At 39.8% G+C, this 15,547-nt stretch overlaps 1 protein-coding gene across 7 annotated transcripts in view; it reads right to left on the bottom strand.

The window, feature by feature from the left end:
• The window catches only part of GTF2I (general transcription factor IIi), an 81,586-nt gene that overhangs the window by 9,547 nt on the left and 56,492 nt on the right, over positions 1 to 15,547 (bottom strand). For all 7 annotated transcript variants that reach the window (XM_043914931.1, XM_043914933.1, XM_043914929.1 and 4 more), the window contains 11 exons: positions 14,965 to 15,023; positions 14,132 to 14,203; positions 10,276 to 10,459; positions 9,180 to 9,238; positions 5,356 to 5,427; positions 4,027 to 4,210; positions 3,094 to 3,152; positions 2,649 to 2,723; positions 1,456 to 1,557; positions 707 to 772; positions 201 to 384 (listed from right to left, as the gene is read on the bottom strand). In XM_043914931.1, the coding sequence (XP_043770866.1) occupies positions 201 to 384; positions 707 to 772; positions 1,456 to 1,557; positions 2,649 to 2,723; positions 3,094 to 3,152; positions 4,027 to 4,210; positions 5,356 to 5,427; positions 9,180 to 9,238; positions 10,276 to 10,459; positions 14,132 to 14,203; positions 14,965 to 15,023 (1,116 nt within the window). The remainder of the gene's footprint in view (positions 1 to 200; positions 385 to 706; positions 773 to 1,455; positions 1,558 to 2,648; positions 2,724 to 3,093; positions 3,153 to 4,026; positions 4,211 to 5,355; positions 5,428 to 9,179; positions 9,239 to 10,275; positions 10,460 to 14,131; positions 14,204 to 14,964; positions 15,024 to 15,547) is intronic.

Raw genomic sequence — 15,547 nt, forward strand, 5'->3', positions numbered from 1 at the left:
AAATCAAGTTGTCATCCCTCTGGTAAATCACAGCTCTCCTTTCCTCTTTTGGCCACTTACAAAAATTTTGAAATATATACAAAAGTACAGCTTAAAGAGCTTCTCTGACTCTAGGGCCCCAAAGATGAATCCACATGCCATCTCCCAGAGTCAAACTGTACCAACTCAGGGGGCAAGCTCGTTTCATCTTATTTCCTTACTTTTTAATGATGAACTTAATTTTGGCTTTGTTTCTGAGTATCTTCTCCAGCCTTGGAATGCCAAAAGTAGACGGTCGTCGGAATGGCACACCCTCGGGTAAGCCTTCCACATAAAAGTCTTCTGGGAAAGACTCAAATAACGCAAACGGCACTTTCACAGCTTGTTTAAGGCCAAGAGCTTCACCTAAAAAAACAAACACACTTACCGTTTCTCATATACATAATTTTCTAAAAAATTAAACCTTTAAAAAAAAGGCATTCAAACTACATTTTGTAGTTACTAAAACTATTCTTTAAAAAAAAATCACATGAATTTTAATTTTAGAAAAATGCCTTCAATTTCTTGAAGAAATGTGGGAAAAACGATCAAATTCATGACTGCAAAGTCCACACACATCTGATAACAGTATTAAAATGCTGAACATTTTTACACTGATCACATTTTTCTATTTTATAAAAAAGCTACCTCATACTTTAATAACAGTAATACTTCAAAATAAACTTACCACATTTTTCATTGAAAAGATTTTCAACTTTCTGTTTTAGGTCTGTGATTTTGGCATTCCAGGCCTCTGCATGAAAAAAAAAAAACGCAGAAAAAAAATGTTAGTTACTAGTATACATCCAAGGTTAGGAACTTCATCATCTTCTTTTATTGTGCATCTTTTACTCAGGGCAAAATAAAAAATATATAGGTTTTCAACACAGTCTTGGTAACTATTCTAATCCTGATGCATTAATTTAACTGTTTTATTATATTACTGGAGTTCCCTGATGGCTCAGACGGTAAAGAGTCTGTCTGCAATGCTGGAGACCTGGAAAGGTCCATGGACGGAGGAGCCTGGTGGGCTACAGTCCATGGGGTCGCAAAGAGTTGGACACAACTGAGCAACTAACTTAATTTTAACTTATATTACTAATATGTCAGCTACAAATTAACAAAATAAACAAAGACCAAAATATGCCCCCCCCCAAACAATTATAGTATCTACTCTGTGCCAGATACAGTTCTACCCTTTAGATGATATATATTTATCATCTTAAAAATCACCCTATGGCAGAGGAAATAACGTTATCCCCATCTATAAGTACTAGAGCCAGATCTGAACTCAATCTGGCTCTGCAGTCTTTGCCTTAAACTGTTAATATACACTAACTCACCAAATAAAAAACAGTGCAACTAGTAAAATAGAGTATTTTACTAATTTCTTTTACTTGAAGTAATGAAATCAAGAAAAATGAAGTATATATTTACCAAAGGAAAACTCTCTCCCTCGAGGCTTGAAGGGAACATTAGAACCATTCGTCTGGGTAGGGGTTCGAACGGCTGAGGTTTGAGGATTGTTGCTATTAGGGCCTAAAGAAGCATAAAAATCAAACAAACAAAAACATAGTCAGCACACACAGTCAATCACCTGCTAGTGACTTCTGTACAACCTGCTCTTGAAGGCCAACCTGTGCTGGAAAAGTTGAGTCCAATGAGGATATAAACAGTCTGCAACGGAAAAGGGCACTGCTGTTGAGTTCTACAGACCTCTGTCCATTTTTCTACTTCCATTCCTACAATGAGGCATTTTCCCCCAAAACCCCATATAGCTTTCTGGCTGATATGAGGGACCTTCAGTTCACTTACTGACTCATCACACCATTTTGAAGCCACTGGTCTCTTATGTTTGCTTTTATGTTTTTCTTTCAGCCTCTGAACATAAACACAACTTTAGATACAAGTATATCATCTCCACTATGAAGCTCTCCTTTGGATTCTCTAGCTAGTTTTGACATATCTTTTCTTTGAATTCTAAGAAATACACAGAAACAATGTTACGGGTTCTGAGTTGTTTTCCACTAAAAGCCTGACTAGGGCCTCAGAATTCAATAAAATATGAAGATTCAACATTCTAATCTTTAATTACTTCAAGCTACTGAATAAAAACCAAAGCTTTCTTAAATGGCATAGTGATAAAAGCAAGGTATTTCTGGAGAAGCTGGATCTATCCACCCCATCACCCTGAAGGCAGGTCAAAAGCGCTTTTCATTAACCCATCACTGCCCTTGTACATGAATATTCAGAGTGGCATTACTCATAAATAGCCAAGAAGTAGTACAACCCAGATGTCCATCAGGTGATGAATAAATAAACAAAATGCGGTACACGTCCACACAATGGAATATTACTCAGCAATAAAACGGAGGACACTCATTAGGATGACTATTATCTAAAAGCAGAAAGTAACAAGTAGTGGCGAGGCTGAGGAGAAATTTCATCTTCTACTTGAAACTGTTTAGAAACATTGAGAAATCTAGACTTACCACAGGTAAGCTTTCCACACCTGAAACAAGTTTTGTGAAGGCCCATTTTCCTAAAAATGTCAATACTAGAATGAAGAAGCAAAAGCTGTAATCAGTGAGCTGGAGAGTGGACAGAAACGGACCACAGAGCAATCTCACCTTCCACAGTGACCTCAATTTCAGGAACTTTCGAATTACTCCCAGGGCTTCGTGGTCTTTTCGGGGACTGCAAAGCTGTAAAGTAAGCATATACCATTTCTTTTGGATATTGTAAAAAAATCCATAACGAAGTGCTTATAAAAGCAGAGTAGTGAAATTCACAGTTTGGCTCTTTTCAAAGAAACCTGAAGAGTTAAACTGATGGTATAATACTCCACATGAGTCTCAACAAAGCTGTGGACACATGAATGAAGGATGACTGCAATATGAAACTACCAATGAAATGTTTACTTTTGGGGTTGGGGGGGCAGGAATTAAATAAAATACCTTAAAAATCTCAAAAACAAATCAAAAAGCCACCCCCCCCCACACACACAAATATCTGCCAGGGACTCAGCATGTTTTAACACACCAAAGTATAATAAAGATATACATAATCTCTTACCTTTAGTGTTTATTTTACTAGCCATTCCAGGAGGCAAGTAGGAAATAACTAGTTCAGGTCTAGAGAGAAAACCAATAAATGTTACAGTGGCCAGTATAATATTGGTCTTCACAGCTAGTAAAACTTGTGATGACCAATTTTTTTTTAAAATGATGGTGAATACAAAATAACTCTGTAAGGCAAAAATAATCTCTACCACTGTTGACAAAAAAAAAAAAAAAAAAATTCACTTTTCCTTCCCACGACTAGCTGCTAAAAGATTTTAGGAAGAGCAAATGACTTCTTTCGTGATAGCTCAGTTGGTAAAGGATATGCCTGCAATGCGGGAGACCCCAGTTTGATTCCTAGGTTGGGAAGATCCCCTGGAGAAGGGAAAGGCTACCTACCCAGTCCAGTATTCTGGCCTGGAGAATTCCATGGACTATACAGTCCATGGGGTGGCAAAGAGTCAGACACGACTGAGCAACTTTCACTTTCATGAAAATGAAAACTAATAGGAGTTTAGTTTCTTCAGCTCCTGAAATTTTGCAGACATACAAATGAGAAACTTAATTGTTGAAATTCAGTTGCCCATAAGTTTAACCAGGAATAAACAAAGCACATTAAAAATTAGCACTTTCTTTCTTCCTTCAAGTATCTATGGATAAGATACTCATAGAGACATCATAGCATCTCTCAGCAAATGTCAGCACCACAGCTGCGGGGCAAGTACAACTCTCCTTGTACTGATGAAGAAAATCAAGGGGAAAAAAAAATCAAGTGCAGATTAAAGAACAGCAGCAATGGACAAGGTGAGGTCCCAGGCTCATGCTACACCTTCTATCATGGACCTCAAAGGCTTAGCCATAACCTGAGGTTAGAGAAGATTTTCAATAGAAATACAACTTAATTGCCTAAATTCCAGAAAGGATTGCAATGGCAAAGAGAACTTACTTTTTAACAACAAACTTGATTTTATTACTTCCACGGACAATCCTTTCCAGTCGTGGAATTCCAAACCAGGTAGGGCTTCGAAAGGGAATTCCTTCTGGCAAGCCCTCTACATAAAGGAACTCGGGGTTTGATTCAAACACCGGGTATGGTACTTTTACTGCCTCTGTGAGTCCAAGAGCTTGAGCTGAAAGTGTAAGAGAAACATAACTTACAAAAGGTAAAATTTTATAGATAATCTTTTACTTTTGTCTGACAGCAGTCTCTTCTTATGCTTTTATTATCTGTATTTTTAAATTGTGATACAATGAACATATAACAGTATGTTAGTTTCAAGTGTATGGCATAGTGATCTATTTGCATATATTCTCAAGTGATAACCACAGTAAGTGTAGTTGACATCTGTGCACTCTCAAATACATTGTGCCAAAGTTCCCAACAATCTAGCAATTCCACTTAACATTGTAGGTATTTTACTTAGTACATTGGGGAAAACTGAAGAACAAGCCTAAAAAAATAAGGGGAACATTTTAACACTTTGAATCAAAGGGATAATTAATTGTCCCTTTGAACAGGACAATCAATTATCCCCACAGGACAATCAAAATTGTCTCTGTGCTCTGGGAGGAAATGAACTACAGCCATATGGCAAGTACCTAGCCCTTGAACCCAGCATCTTGTTTAAAAGATAAGAGGGAATTCCTTGGTAGTCCAGAGACTAGGACTGTGTGCTTTCACTGCTGAGGGCCTGGGTTTGATCCCTGGTCAAGGAACTAAGATCCCACATGCCAAAGGTAAGAGGTGCGCAAGAAGATGCGCCTGAGCAGACTGGTCAAGTGTACTGAAGGCTCCTGACCCAGGACACAAATGTTAATATCAGATATTAAATCAATGATGGCAATGTCCCGGGAATACTGGGACCACTCTACTCCTTCCTTCCTTCTCCATGAGACACACCCAATCAACTGAAACACTTGCTGAACCTTGTCAGAATCCTCCAGACAGCACTCCAAGAAACCACTGTCAACAAATCGACGCTGAAACAGATGATCAAACCCATGTGTCACGTGGTGCCAGCCAGGTCACAGGTACAGACAGCGGGACTGAGATCCCTCCCACGACCTCCCACACTCTCCCGCTCTGATACACGAGAAATCGGGAGTCCAGGGGACAGAAGGTAACTTGCTCAGTTTAAGCAGCCAATGTCAGAGCGGAAAGAAAGTCAAACCCAACTTCTGAGAGCTTCCCTCTTTAGGTCCTGAACTGCTAAAATGTTCATAAAGAACACTGCCTTTCATTAACATTTTAAAACTAAGACTATCTTTTACTTACCAAATTTCAAGTTAAAAATCTCTTCCACTTGCTTCCGTAGCTTGGTAATTCTGACATTCCAATCTTCTTTGACTAGAAAGCAAAAATGAATCAAATTAAGCATGTCCTTTATGGGTGCTGACACAAAATCAGATTGGATGCTATTCTTTCCAGTGATGCCATTTTTTAAAACCTGAGATGTAATCAGCATATTACACTGTAACAGTTTCAGGTGTATATCCAGGGACACTCTTCATACAATTTTTCTTAAGAGCAAAAACTTCCATTCATAAGGAAAAGAAAGATTTCCTGCACTTGTCAAGAAGTTCAGGGAGATAGAATTCCAATTTAAGTGCACAATGTAGGCAAAGAAGAACTTGTTCAGAAGCATTTAGAATGAATAGTTCTTAAACATTCCTCCTTGGAGATACATCGAAGACCCCTCTCAAGAGTAGGAGGACCACCTATATAAGGACCCAGGACCCCGTACCAGGTTCAACTAGAGGAGCTTCAATTGTATTCACTTTTCTAAACAGATATTCCTTGTTTTATTGAACACATGTATGCCTACAGATTTACACAAAGGAAAACCTCACTCATCACAGCAAGAAATGAATGATAAAGTGGGAATGCAAACTAGTACAGCCACTATGGAGAACAGTGTGGAGATTTCTTAAAAAACTGGAAATAGAACTGCCATATGACCCAGCAATCCCACTCCTGGGCATATACACTGGGGAAACCAGATCTGAAAGAGACACATGCACCCCAATGTTCATCGCAGCACTGTTTATAAAAGCCAGGACATGGAAGCAACCTAGATGCCCATCAGCAGACGAATGGATAAGGAAGCTGTGGTACATATACACCATGGAATATTACTCAGCCGTTAAAAAGAATTCATTTCAATCAGTTCTAATGAGATGGATGAAACTGGAGCCCATTATACAGAGTGAAGTAAGCCAGAAAGATAAAGAACATTACAGCATACTAACACATATATGGAATTTAGAAAGATGGTAATGATAACCCTATATGCAAAACAGAAAAAAAGACACAGATGTACAGAACAGACTTTTGGACTCTGTGGGAGAAGGCGAGGGTGGGATGTTTCAAAAGAACAGTATGTATATTATCTATGGTGAAACAGATCACCAGCCCAGGTTGGATGCATGAGACAAGTGCTCAGGCCTGGTGCACTGGGAAGACCCAGAGGAATCGGGTGGAGAGGGAGGTGGGAGGGGGGATCGGGATGGGGAACACATGTAACTCCATGGCTGATTCATGTCAATGTATGACAAAACCCACTGCAATGTTGTGAAGTAATTAGCCTCTAATTAGCAATAAAAAAAAATGAATGATAAAGTGATTAGGGAGGTGTCACTGAGCACTAGTCACATATGTAATCTGGTTTATTTCCTTACCCTTTATTTGTAAGACAACCACATCCCTTTAAATACAACATAAAAATACAGAAAAAATAAGCTGTTAGGAAAGATAAGTAGGGTTATCACTTGGACAGATTATCGGAGCTTGCTTGGTGGAGGTGAGGATGCAGAGGATGGAGGTGAACCTGGGGACAGTGGAGGATGCTTGGAGGTGTTGGATGAGGAAGGAGGGTAAGAGACAGTAATTTAGACAAAAGGGCAGAGAGCGCATGAGTCGTCCCACGAGCGAAAGTCAGCCACGTCTGTGGGAGAGGCGGCGGGAAACGCTGGAGAACTTCTAAAAATACTCTCAAGGTTGGGAGCCTCAGAAACTCTTCCTTTTCCTCTACTTTTACCAAGAAGGTACTTTAAAACCTTTTCCTTAAAAGAAAACCTAGCATCCCAAGGGTTTAATATGGTAACTCAGCCATTCAACTAGACGAAGTCAGTATGGTATAAAGCAAATCGGAACATTACTATACAGATCGGCAGTCTCCCTTCTCCAAGGTCAAGGGCATCTGTCAGCTGGGTGCTCTCCTTCTGCCTCACCCTGCACTTCCTCCTCTGGTATTTCTACGCTAATACAAACAGGTATCTGCACCACTCCACACAAGCACCAACTGCCTTCTCTTTCTCCCCCTGCAAAGCTCAATTCCCTGGCCAGTGCCACAGCTTTCTCACACGAGACAGCTCCCTTTGCCCAACCTGAGAACCACGCGCGCTCACGTGTGTCTCAGCCATAGCTGTCACCAGGAGTCGGGCAGACGTGTCTGACGGCAGTGACTGACACTTTCTTCTGTCAGTCACTCGAGGACCTGAATCAGCCTGGCAAGACTAACACTCAGGGCACTGGCAGACCAAATACCATTTTGTAGGAATGAAGAAGGACAAGCTTTGATTCTTTCCAAGGTCGTCCACAAAAGGCCAAAGGCCAAGTTCTGTTAATGACTGGGAGAATGGAGTGCCTTCAGATACAAGGCCTGTAACTGTCTATGCCAGAAAACAGCAGATCAAGTACTGCTGAAACTATTACTTAATCCTCAGAGTAACTTCTGTGGTGCCTACAGATTGTTCCAATGATACATGGTCAACATCCTCAGTTCACAATCACTATGAGAAATGCTCCTAATAAAATCAGTCATCACAATAATCACAAGCTTGACCTTGAGGTCTGTCTTGAGAAATGAAGACTCACACATAGACTTCCATCACATTCAGACTAATGCATACCAACAGCTCTACCTTTGGGAATATTTCTGTTTGCATTACGTTGCTTAGTAAAGTCTCTGTCACATCCAGTCTTCAATTTGTCACCAATATCTTGTTTCTTTGCCTAAGTCAAATGCATTCTGAAGAGCTTGCTGGACTGATGAAGCTGCGTTCAACTTGAAAAATTAAGCATCACCTCTTCTCCCTGGCAGAATTCTGGGCACAGGATGGTCTGTTTCCCTAGCATAGTTTTTTTTTTTTTTTCAAATACTTCTCATGCTCTGATGAACACAAAAAGATTATACCATCTGTTTAGCATACTGATGACTTTCACCAGTTGCACCTAGGTACCTAAAACTCAAGAATCAGTACTTTAGTACAGACAAATAACCCACTTTGTACAGCAGTTAACCGTATCATTTACGAGAACAATTAACTGCAAAAACGAAAGAAAGAAAAAGAAGGAATGGGAAAAGATTTAACAACAAAAATTCAGAAGAACCCACTATTGGTTCTTAGCAACAGAAGCTCCTAAGGTTGCAGAACCTACAGAACCTAATAAGCAGACCTACACGTTATCTGACATTATGAAATGAAAAATAAAAACATCAGAAAGAAAGAAAGGCACCGTTATATACCTCAGATAAAGAAAACAAAACCGTTCTGACAACTGAGACCGAGACTTTTAAAGCTCTTTTCTGTTGGGCAGGATGTCAGTGCGGCTGCTGCAATCACAGTATCTGTCGTTTTAAAACCAAAGTCCTTGTGAAAAGATGAAGGTCTAAATCTCATGGTCTGGCCCATTAGCCATGTGTGGCAGCTGTGTACTTGAAATGTGGTCACCTGAATCAGGCTGTGCTGGAAGTATACAATACACACCAGAGATTCAAACAAAGGATGTAAATAAATGAAATGAAAAGTGTAAACCAACCCACCATGTACAAATTTTACATGACATACATGGCTTGCATTTGTGACACGTTGTATTTCTACTAAACACCATGATGGGTCTAAATTCAAAGCTCAAGTTTGTCCCAAACTGCTACGTTCATCTTGATAAAACAAGGAGTGCCTGTGTTGATCTTCTAAGAAACGTTTTTCTGAGTGGAAGGGAGAAAACAGCAATTCTATGGCTTTAAAAGTTTAATGAAAGCTTAGAAACTATTTTTGATTTACAAGGTTTTAAAAAGGATATCACAACTTTCTTACCTGGTGTATTCGTTCTGGGCTGAGTAACTTCAGTAGTGCTGTGTGTCAGAAGCTCCGGTCTGTAAAAATACAACTGGTGTCAAGATGAGAGCATTTAAGACCGCCTTTACTTCCCATATGCTTCATTCTACCTTCATCTGCACTGAATAAAACATCACCTTGATGACTTTAGATTATTTTGAAAATAGCAATTTACAAAGATTCAGGTGGGACCACCTGTATGTCCTCAAAGGCATTTTAAGCTAACTTGTGGCAAAACAGTTTTGTTTGGTCCCACCCCAGTTCAACCTCGGGTTTCTATCCTTCAGGTGAACTAGAGTACAATACAGTTCGATGTATCTGGCTTTGTCACCCTGAAGCTTGTCCCAACAAATAGATACACAAATGTACAACTCCAATTAGCAAGCAAATTCTACCTCAAGGACAATTCTTTTGTATTAAATGGGCATTCTGCTCCCATACTCTACCCGCAAATTGCCCATTCTGCTATCTTCCAAACTCAAGCCAGAGTGACCCTTTTAAGATCCAGTTCAAATTGTTGTAAGAGGAATCAGCTTTAAAACCTCTTCAACTCTTCACTGACTGTACATGACTTAAAGCAAGGCTTCCTCCCCAGGGCCATTCTCAGTGTCTAATGGCCTCAAGGGCATCACTCCCTTCCACACAGACTGTGTGGTTATCTGAATATTCAAGGCCATCTGACACCTCCCTGCCCTGACCTACTTATGCTATTTCCTTCATTTGAACCCCCTTTCTTGCATCCTCTGTGCAAAGTGAACCATCTGCATGCTACCCTCACCCTCTTTCCCAAAGCTGACGCTTTTCTGTATTGATCGATGCAATAAGGCTCCCAAGGACGGAGTTTCTGTTGGATCCAATTTTGTACATCTGGTGCCTGGTACTACAGAGACACCTGCTTGAAAACCGAATCTAAATGTAATACCTCAGTTTTGTTCTGTTTTGTTTTGTTTTTTTTAATACCTCAGTTTTAAATATGGAGAGTAAAGTCCAATTGGGAGGGGGAAAAGCCCATATTTATGAAACTAACTTTTCTTAAAGACAACATGAAATATGTTTCTGCAAATTATAATCCTACCTTTTAATAACAAATTTAATTCGATTGCCCACTTGAATAATTTTTTCCAGCCTTGGGATCCCATACCACGAGGGACTTCTAAAAGGAATGTTTTCTGGTAGTCCTTCCACGTAGAGGTCATTAGGGTGTGCTTCAAATTTCTGGTAAGGTACAGCCTTAGCTTCGGTGCTCCCTAAGGCTTCAGCTTTACAAAAGAAAAGCAATTCAGAAGACTGGAGACTATATTTTTTAAAAAATCCATAATAAAGGACATGTCAACTTTTTAAAAAGCATCTTTAAAATGACCTTAACAATCACTGAATACAAAAACGGGAATATGGTAATGCATCTTACTATTCTGTTTCTGAACAGGCGCAGCACTGACACTATAAAATGTAAAAATGTAATTACTAATTCAACTTTAAAGCCACATTCAAACAGAGGTGTAACAAGAAAGAATCAATTTACAAAATATCGGCATTTATAGGTGTCCCTTGTATTCTGTGTGTTAAATATTTTATAATCTGATGGTTGAAAAAAGAGTGCCTTCTTGAAGAATCTGTATTTTTTTGACTCTCACTTTGACTTTCCTCTCAAATTCAAACACCTTCTGCCTTAATTCCTTCCGTCATTTCATCAGTACCAAATCTGAACGGCTCTACTATATTGTAGGATCCCGACAACATAAGTGAGGAGTGTGTATTTGAAAAACCAAACACAATGTAATTTAGATCAGAGCTGTTTAAAGAAATATTACCTCTGAAAACATGGTGAAGGCGTTCACACTCACACCTGGGAGTAATATTTATTACAGTTACTCTGCCAAATATAACAATAAAGGACACAATCTTAATTCTAACAAAACTTCCTATAAAATAAAAAAGAACCAACTTGTTGGCGCTAAGAAACAGCACAAGTTACAGAAAGGGGGAAGGTCAAGTGCATTAGCTTTCATCTCATCATGAACAAGGTCTCCTCTATATTAAGAAACCTTTCCCATCTCCCTAGTCATTCTGCTTTATTTTGCTTAATTTTTTCCTGAACGCTTAACACTTTCTAATATACTACATATTTACTTGTTGCTTTGCTATGCATATCACCCTAATCTATAAACGAATCCTTGGGGAGCGGGGAAGCACTCACTGTCTTCTGTGGGGCTGAGTTCTCAGCACCAGACACACAGGGGTTCAAGGTGCTGACCTGCAGTGTAACTTTTGTTTGATATGATCGACAATCTTAAGTTTTCCTCTTTCCTTGTCAGGAGCCTTGAAGAAAGCAACAATTCTGCTGGTGTCTCTCTCTCTAAAGTTTAAGTACAGGCCAGGAGCAGAATTTTGTTGCTTGCAATGTAACAAGATATAAACTCTCATCTATTTTTTAAATTTCTCATTGGAGGATAACTGCTTTACAATGTTGCATTGGTTTCTGCCCTACAGCAACTCAACTCAGCCTTAAGTATAAACATATCCACTCCCTCTGAAGCCTCCTTCTTCCCCCACCATCTCACACAAACTCTTACCTATTTTCTTAGCTCGGCTATAATGCCAAAATATTTTCTACTGGCCAATTTTTCTTTCTGTGACTCTACTATTGCACCCACAGCTTTCTCCTTCCATGAGGGAAATGTCAGCTTATTAGCAAGCACCAATGATCTACTAGGATTGGCTGTTTCTTACATACCAGGCTTGATTGCTAGAACTAAACATCCTAGAGGCTAAAGTTTAAGCCTGTTCATGTAGATGCCCATTATCTATGCCAACTAGTTATGAGTTAGGATGATACCATGGTGGCATCTCTAATGATAATGTTCACAATCTTATTTCACTAAATGGATTGGAAATATAAGGATTTTTTTTTTTAAATATTAAGGATTTTTAAAGTGTAAATTCTTCATTGTTCCTTAGCTGATTTCTGATTTCACAGAGAGGTAAATTTTCATTAAGCTACCCAAGTATTCATGTTGGGCAATCCAGGATTATGAGGGGGAAAAACTTAAATTCTGACTTTTCCTCAAGGTATTAAGAGTCTCAGAGAGCTAAACCATGTAAGTAAAGCTGAAGTACACGGATTCTGAAAACAGCAAACAATTAAATGAACTAAGTTTGTGGTTGCCACTTGAATTGCACCTAAAAGCTGGTTCCCTGGGTCTGGAAGAGCCAGAGCCATACGCCACTCTTGGAAACCACAGGAGGAACAAGAATCTGCACCCAGAAGACTTGAACTTTTTGTGGTAAAACTCACATGGTTTCTTTCACAAAACTGAGAAAAGCCCTGTGTCCTCGTGATTCTCTGTGGCACTTCTGGGCTTCCTTTGATCTTCGCAGTGTTATAATGCAGTGAGGCCCCATGTACACTACATGACTGAAAGGTTCAGTAATCACTCAGTAGTTTTTAATGACACTGGTCCACTCAGTATTTGCTGATCATCTGCACGGGCACCACGCACTGTTCTATGAACAGCCAAGACACATGAGGTGTGGGCTATTGTACAAATCGTGTTACAGTGGAAGGAAAAAGGCAGCCATTAGTCCTTCGGGAACAATTAAAGCATGATGACAGACAGCGTGGTTCGTGGTTTATGTCAGATGAGCACCCGGTGAAGGCCTCTCCAGAGAAGACACACCTAAACTGAGACATAAAGCACGGGCACCACACACCTGAGGCAAGAGCATTCCAGAAACCAGCGCGCTGGCAGCGCAGCAATCCAAGGAGGGGGTGACCTTACAAAAGCAAAGAACAAGCAGGTGGTCCTCACAGCTGGCACCGAAGTGAGGAGCAGGGCAGGGAGCGAGGAGACTCCAGGAGGAAGGCGGGCGGCCGGGTCAGGGGCTGTGCAGCTTGTTTCAGCACAAAGGGGAGCCCCAGAGCACAGAACCGTGACAAGCTGTAGTTTTTCACTGAGATGGAAAGCTGGCTGCTTTGGGGTACAGCGATCGGCTTTGACTATCAGGAGACAGCAGTGAGGAAGACAAAGGTGCAGATCTGCGCTATGGTGTACATGCAGAGTCAGCAGGAGGCCTTGTGGAAATGAAGAGATCAAGCGTGACTGCAGGGGTTTGGCCTGGACGCCCCGGGGAGTGTGGTGGCGGCTGGGGGGACGGGGAGAGGGACAGGGTGCAGGGGGAGTCAAGGACTCGACTTGGGGTGTATGGAGTCGGAAGAGCTGCCCACCAGCTGGGTGAATACACAGGCGCAGTGTTACAAAGAGTTCTCAGGGCTAGAAACTTGAATGTGAAAGTCACTGTTCAATACAGATGATACAGCATTTTTAAGGCAGACAGAGTGAGACTAACTGTGGAGAAGGCACAGCCAAAGGGCTTGGGACTGAGCTGTGGAGGAATCCAAAATGCAAAGCCTGAACTTACGGGAGCGGCAGAGGAGAGAATGGAGAGAGCCAGTGAGGTGGAAAGAAATGCAGTGTCAGTGATATGTGAAACTTTCCATAAGAGTAGTCGAAAATGCCTAAGTAAGAAAGTGACAAAAGACGTCACAATGGTAAACCAAAGCTAAGTCCTGTAACCATCTGGGGACACAGGGCACAGCGGGCACTACAGACCCGGCCTTCCCTCCGGGCCAGGGCGCCCGACGGCCCTCCACACTCCACCGGGGCACGCTGCTGACCGGACTCCCTGTCTGCGAGCCGCTCGGTGCCGAAAGCCTGTCCGCGGTACCGATAACTTACTCAAGGGGACGTGGGCTTCATCACAACATTCTCTCCCCTTCCGCACAGGTTTAAAACTTTTCACAATATGTGTTCAAAAAGCAAACAGTACAAGAGAGCTGGAGATGAGCCATCCATGGCATCTACTTTCTTAAAAAGCAAAATTTGGAAAAATTCTTCTGTTAATACTTTAGCTAGGGAGGAAATTAGACTTACCAAATTTTTTACAGAAAAGCTGATCTACCATCTTTCGTAACTTAGTGATTCTGGCATACCACTCTTCCTTGACTGTAAGAGTAACATACACAAATTCTTCACTTTGATGACATTAATAAAATTACTAAATATCATGAAATAAATTATTAAGTAGGCAGTACTGTTTCTCTGTTCTAAAATTATTTCTAAGATTTCATAATGTGTTTATTAAAACAGTGCTGACACTGAATGAAAAGTGTAAAAACTCACGAAACAATGACAAAATGAAAATTTATAATTTAATAGTCATATTACAGAAGTACTATAACGTGTCATCATTAAAGCTAGGAAAGAGAATCCATTTTACTAAAGTACAGCTAGCAGACAGTTTTTGTTACGTTTGGGGCTATGATAATGCTGGCAATCCTTTTATTATACCAACTGTAAGTGATAAACTTTTCATTTTATGTCCCCACCCGTCTTCCACTACAGAGCAAAAGCAACTAAGAGAACAAATCATGACTTTATTTCCTTCAAAACACATTTAACCAACAAGTGATGATGCTCATGGCTTTCTGTGCTAAGTCTTTAAGTTGTGGGTATCAAGATGGATGATCATTCAACTGATTAATCTAGACTAGCATAATAAACTGTTCGACACATTATTCCAGATAAATTTTGCATCTCAAATGGAGAACAGACATCGTCCTTTTATAGTCTACCCAGAAATGTGATGTTTACATTTATTTATAATGAGTTATTGAGAAGAAAAGGAGCTCAAGAATCTAGAACAATATTCCTTGTATATCATGTTCTGATTTAATATACAATTTGACATAAGACTGGAGACCTACCTCCTGAAGCTGGTTTATCAAGCTGTAAGTCTTCACGTGTTGAATTCAAAAGTTCATGTCTGAAAGGTGAGAAAAAATACTAAATATTTACCCCATCAATATTTAGCAAAAGTAGTAATTACTAGCACTTATATAATAATTCAGTTTTCAAGGCCAGTTTTCAAAAGATAGCCTGGACTCCTGAGCACAATTAAATACTAAGAGATTTAAGACAAGTTGGTAACTGCAAGCTGTTTCATAATGGTCTTCATGGACATGTGTCCTCAAACACACACACAAAAAACAGTTAACTTGGTAAATCAAAGGTATTTTACAAAAGCAGAAGAGCAAAAGAATCAAACTACAAAATTTTAAATGAGATTCTTCAATTTCACGTTACATTCAACATAACCTTACTTTAACTTATCTATAATCTAGTTATAAAAATCCTAAAAAAATTTCAAAACTAACTGAACTATATTTCAGAATACACATGCTTTTAAAATTTTCCAAAAAAATAAAACAAACAAAAATAAATAAATAAAATTTTCCAAATACATAAACACTCCAGAGAATTTCCACAATCTGACTTATGTATCACTAC

The sequence above is a fragment of the Cervus elaphus genome, chromosome 10 (assembly GCF_910594005.1).
Source record: "Cervus elaphus chromosome 10, mCerEla1.1, whole genome shotgun sequence".
Classification (NCBI taxonomy): Eukaryota; Metazoa; Chordata; class Mammalia; order Artiodactyla; family Cervidae; genus Cervus; species Cervus elaphus.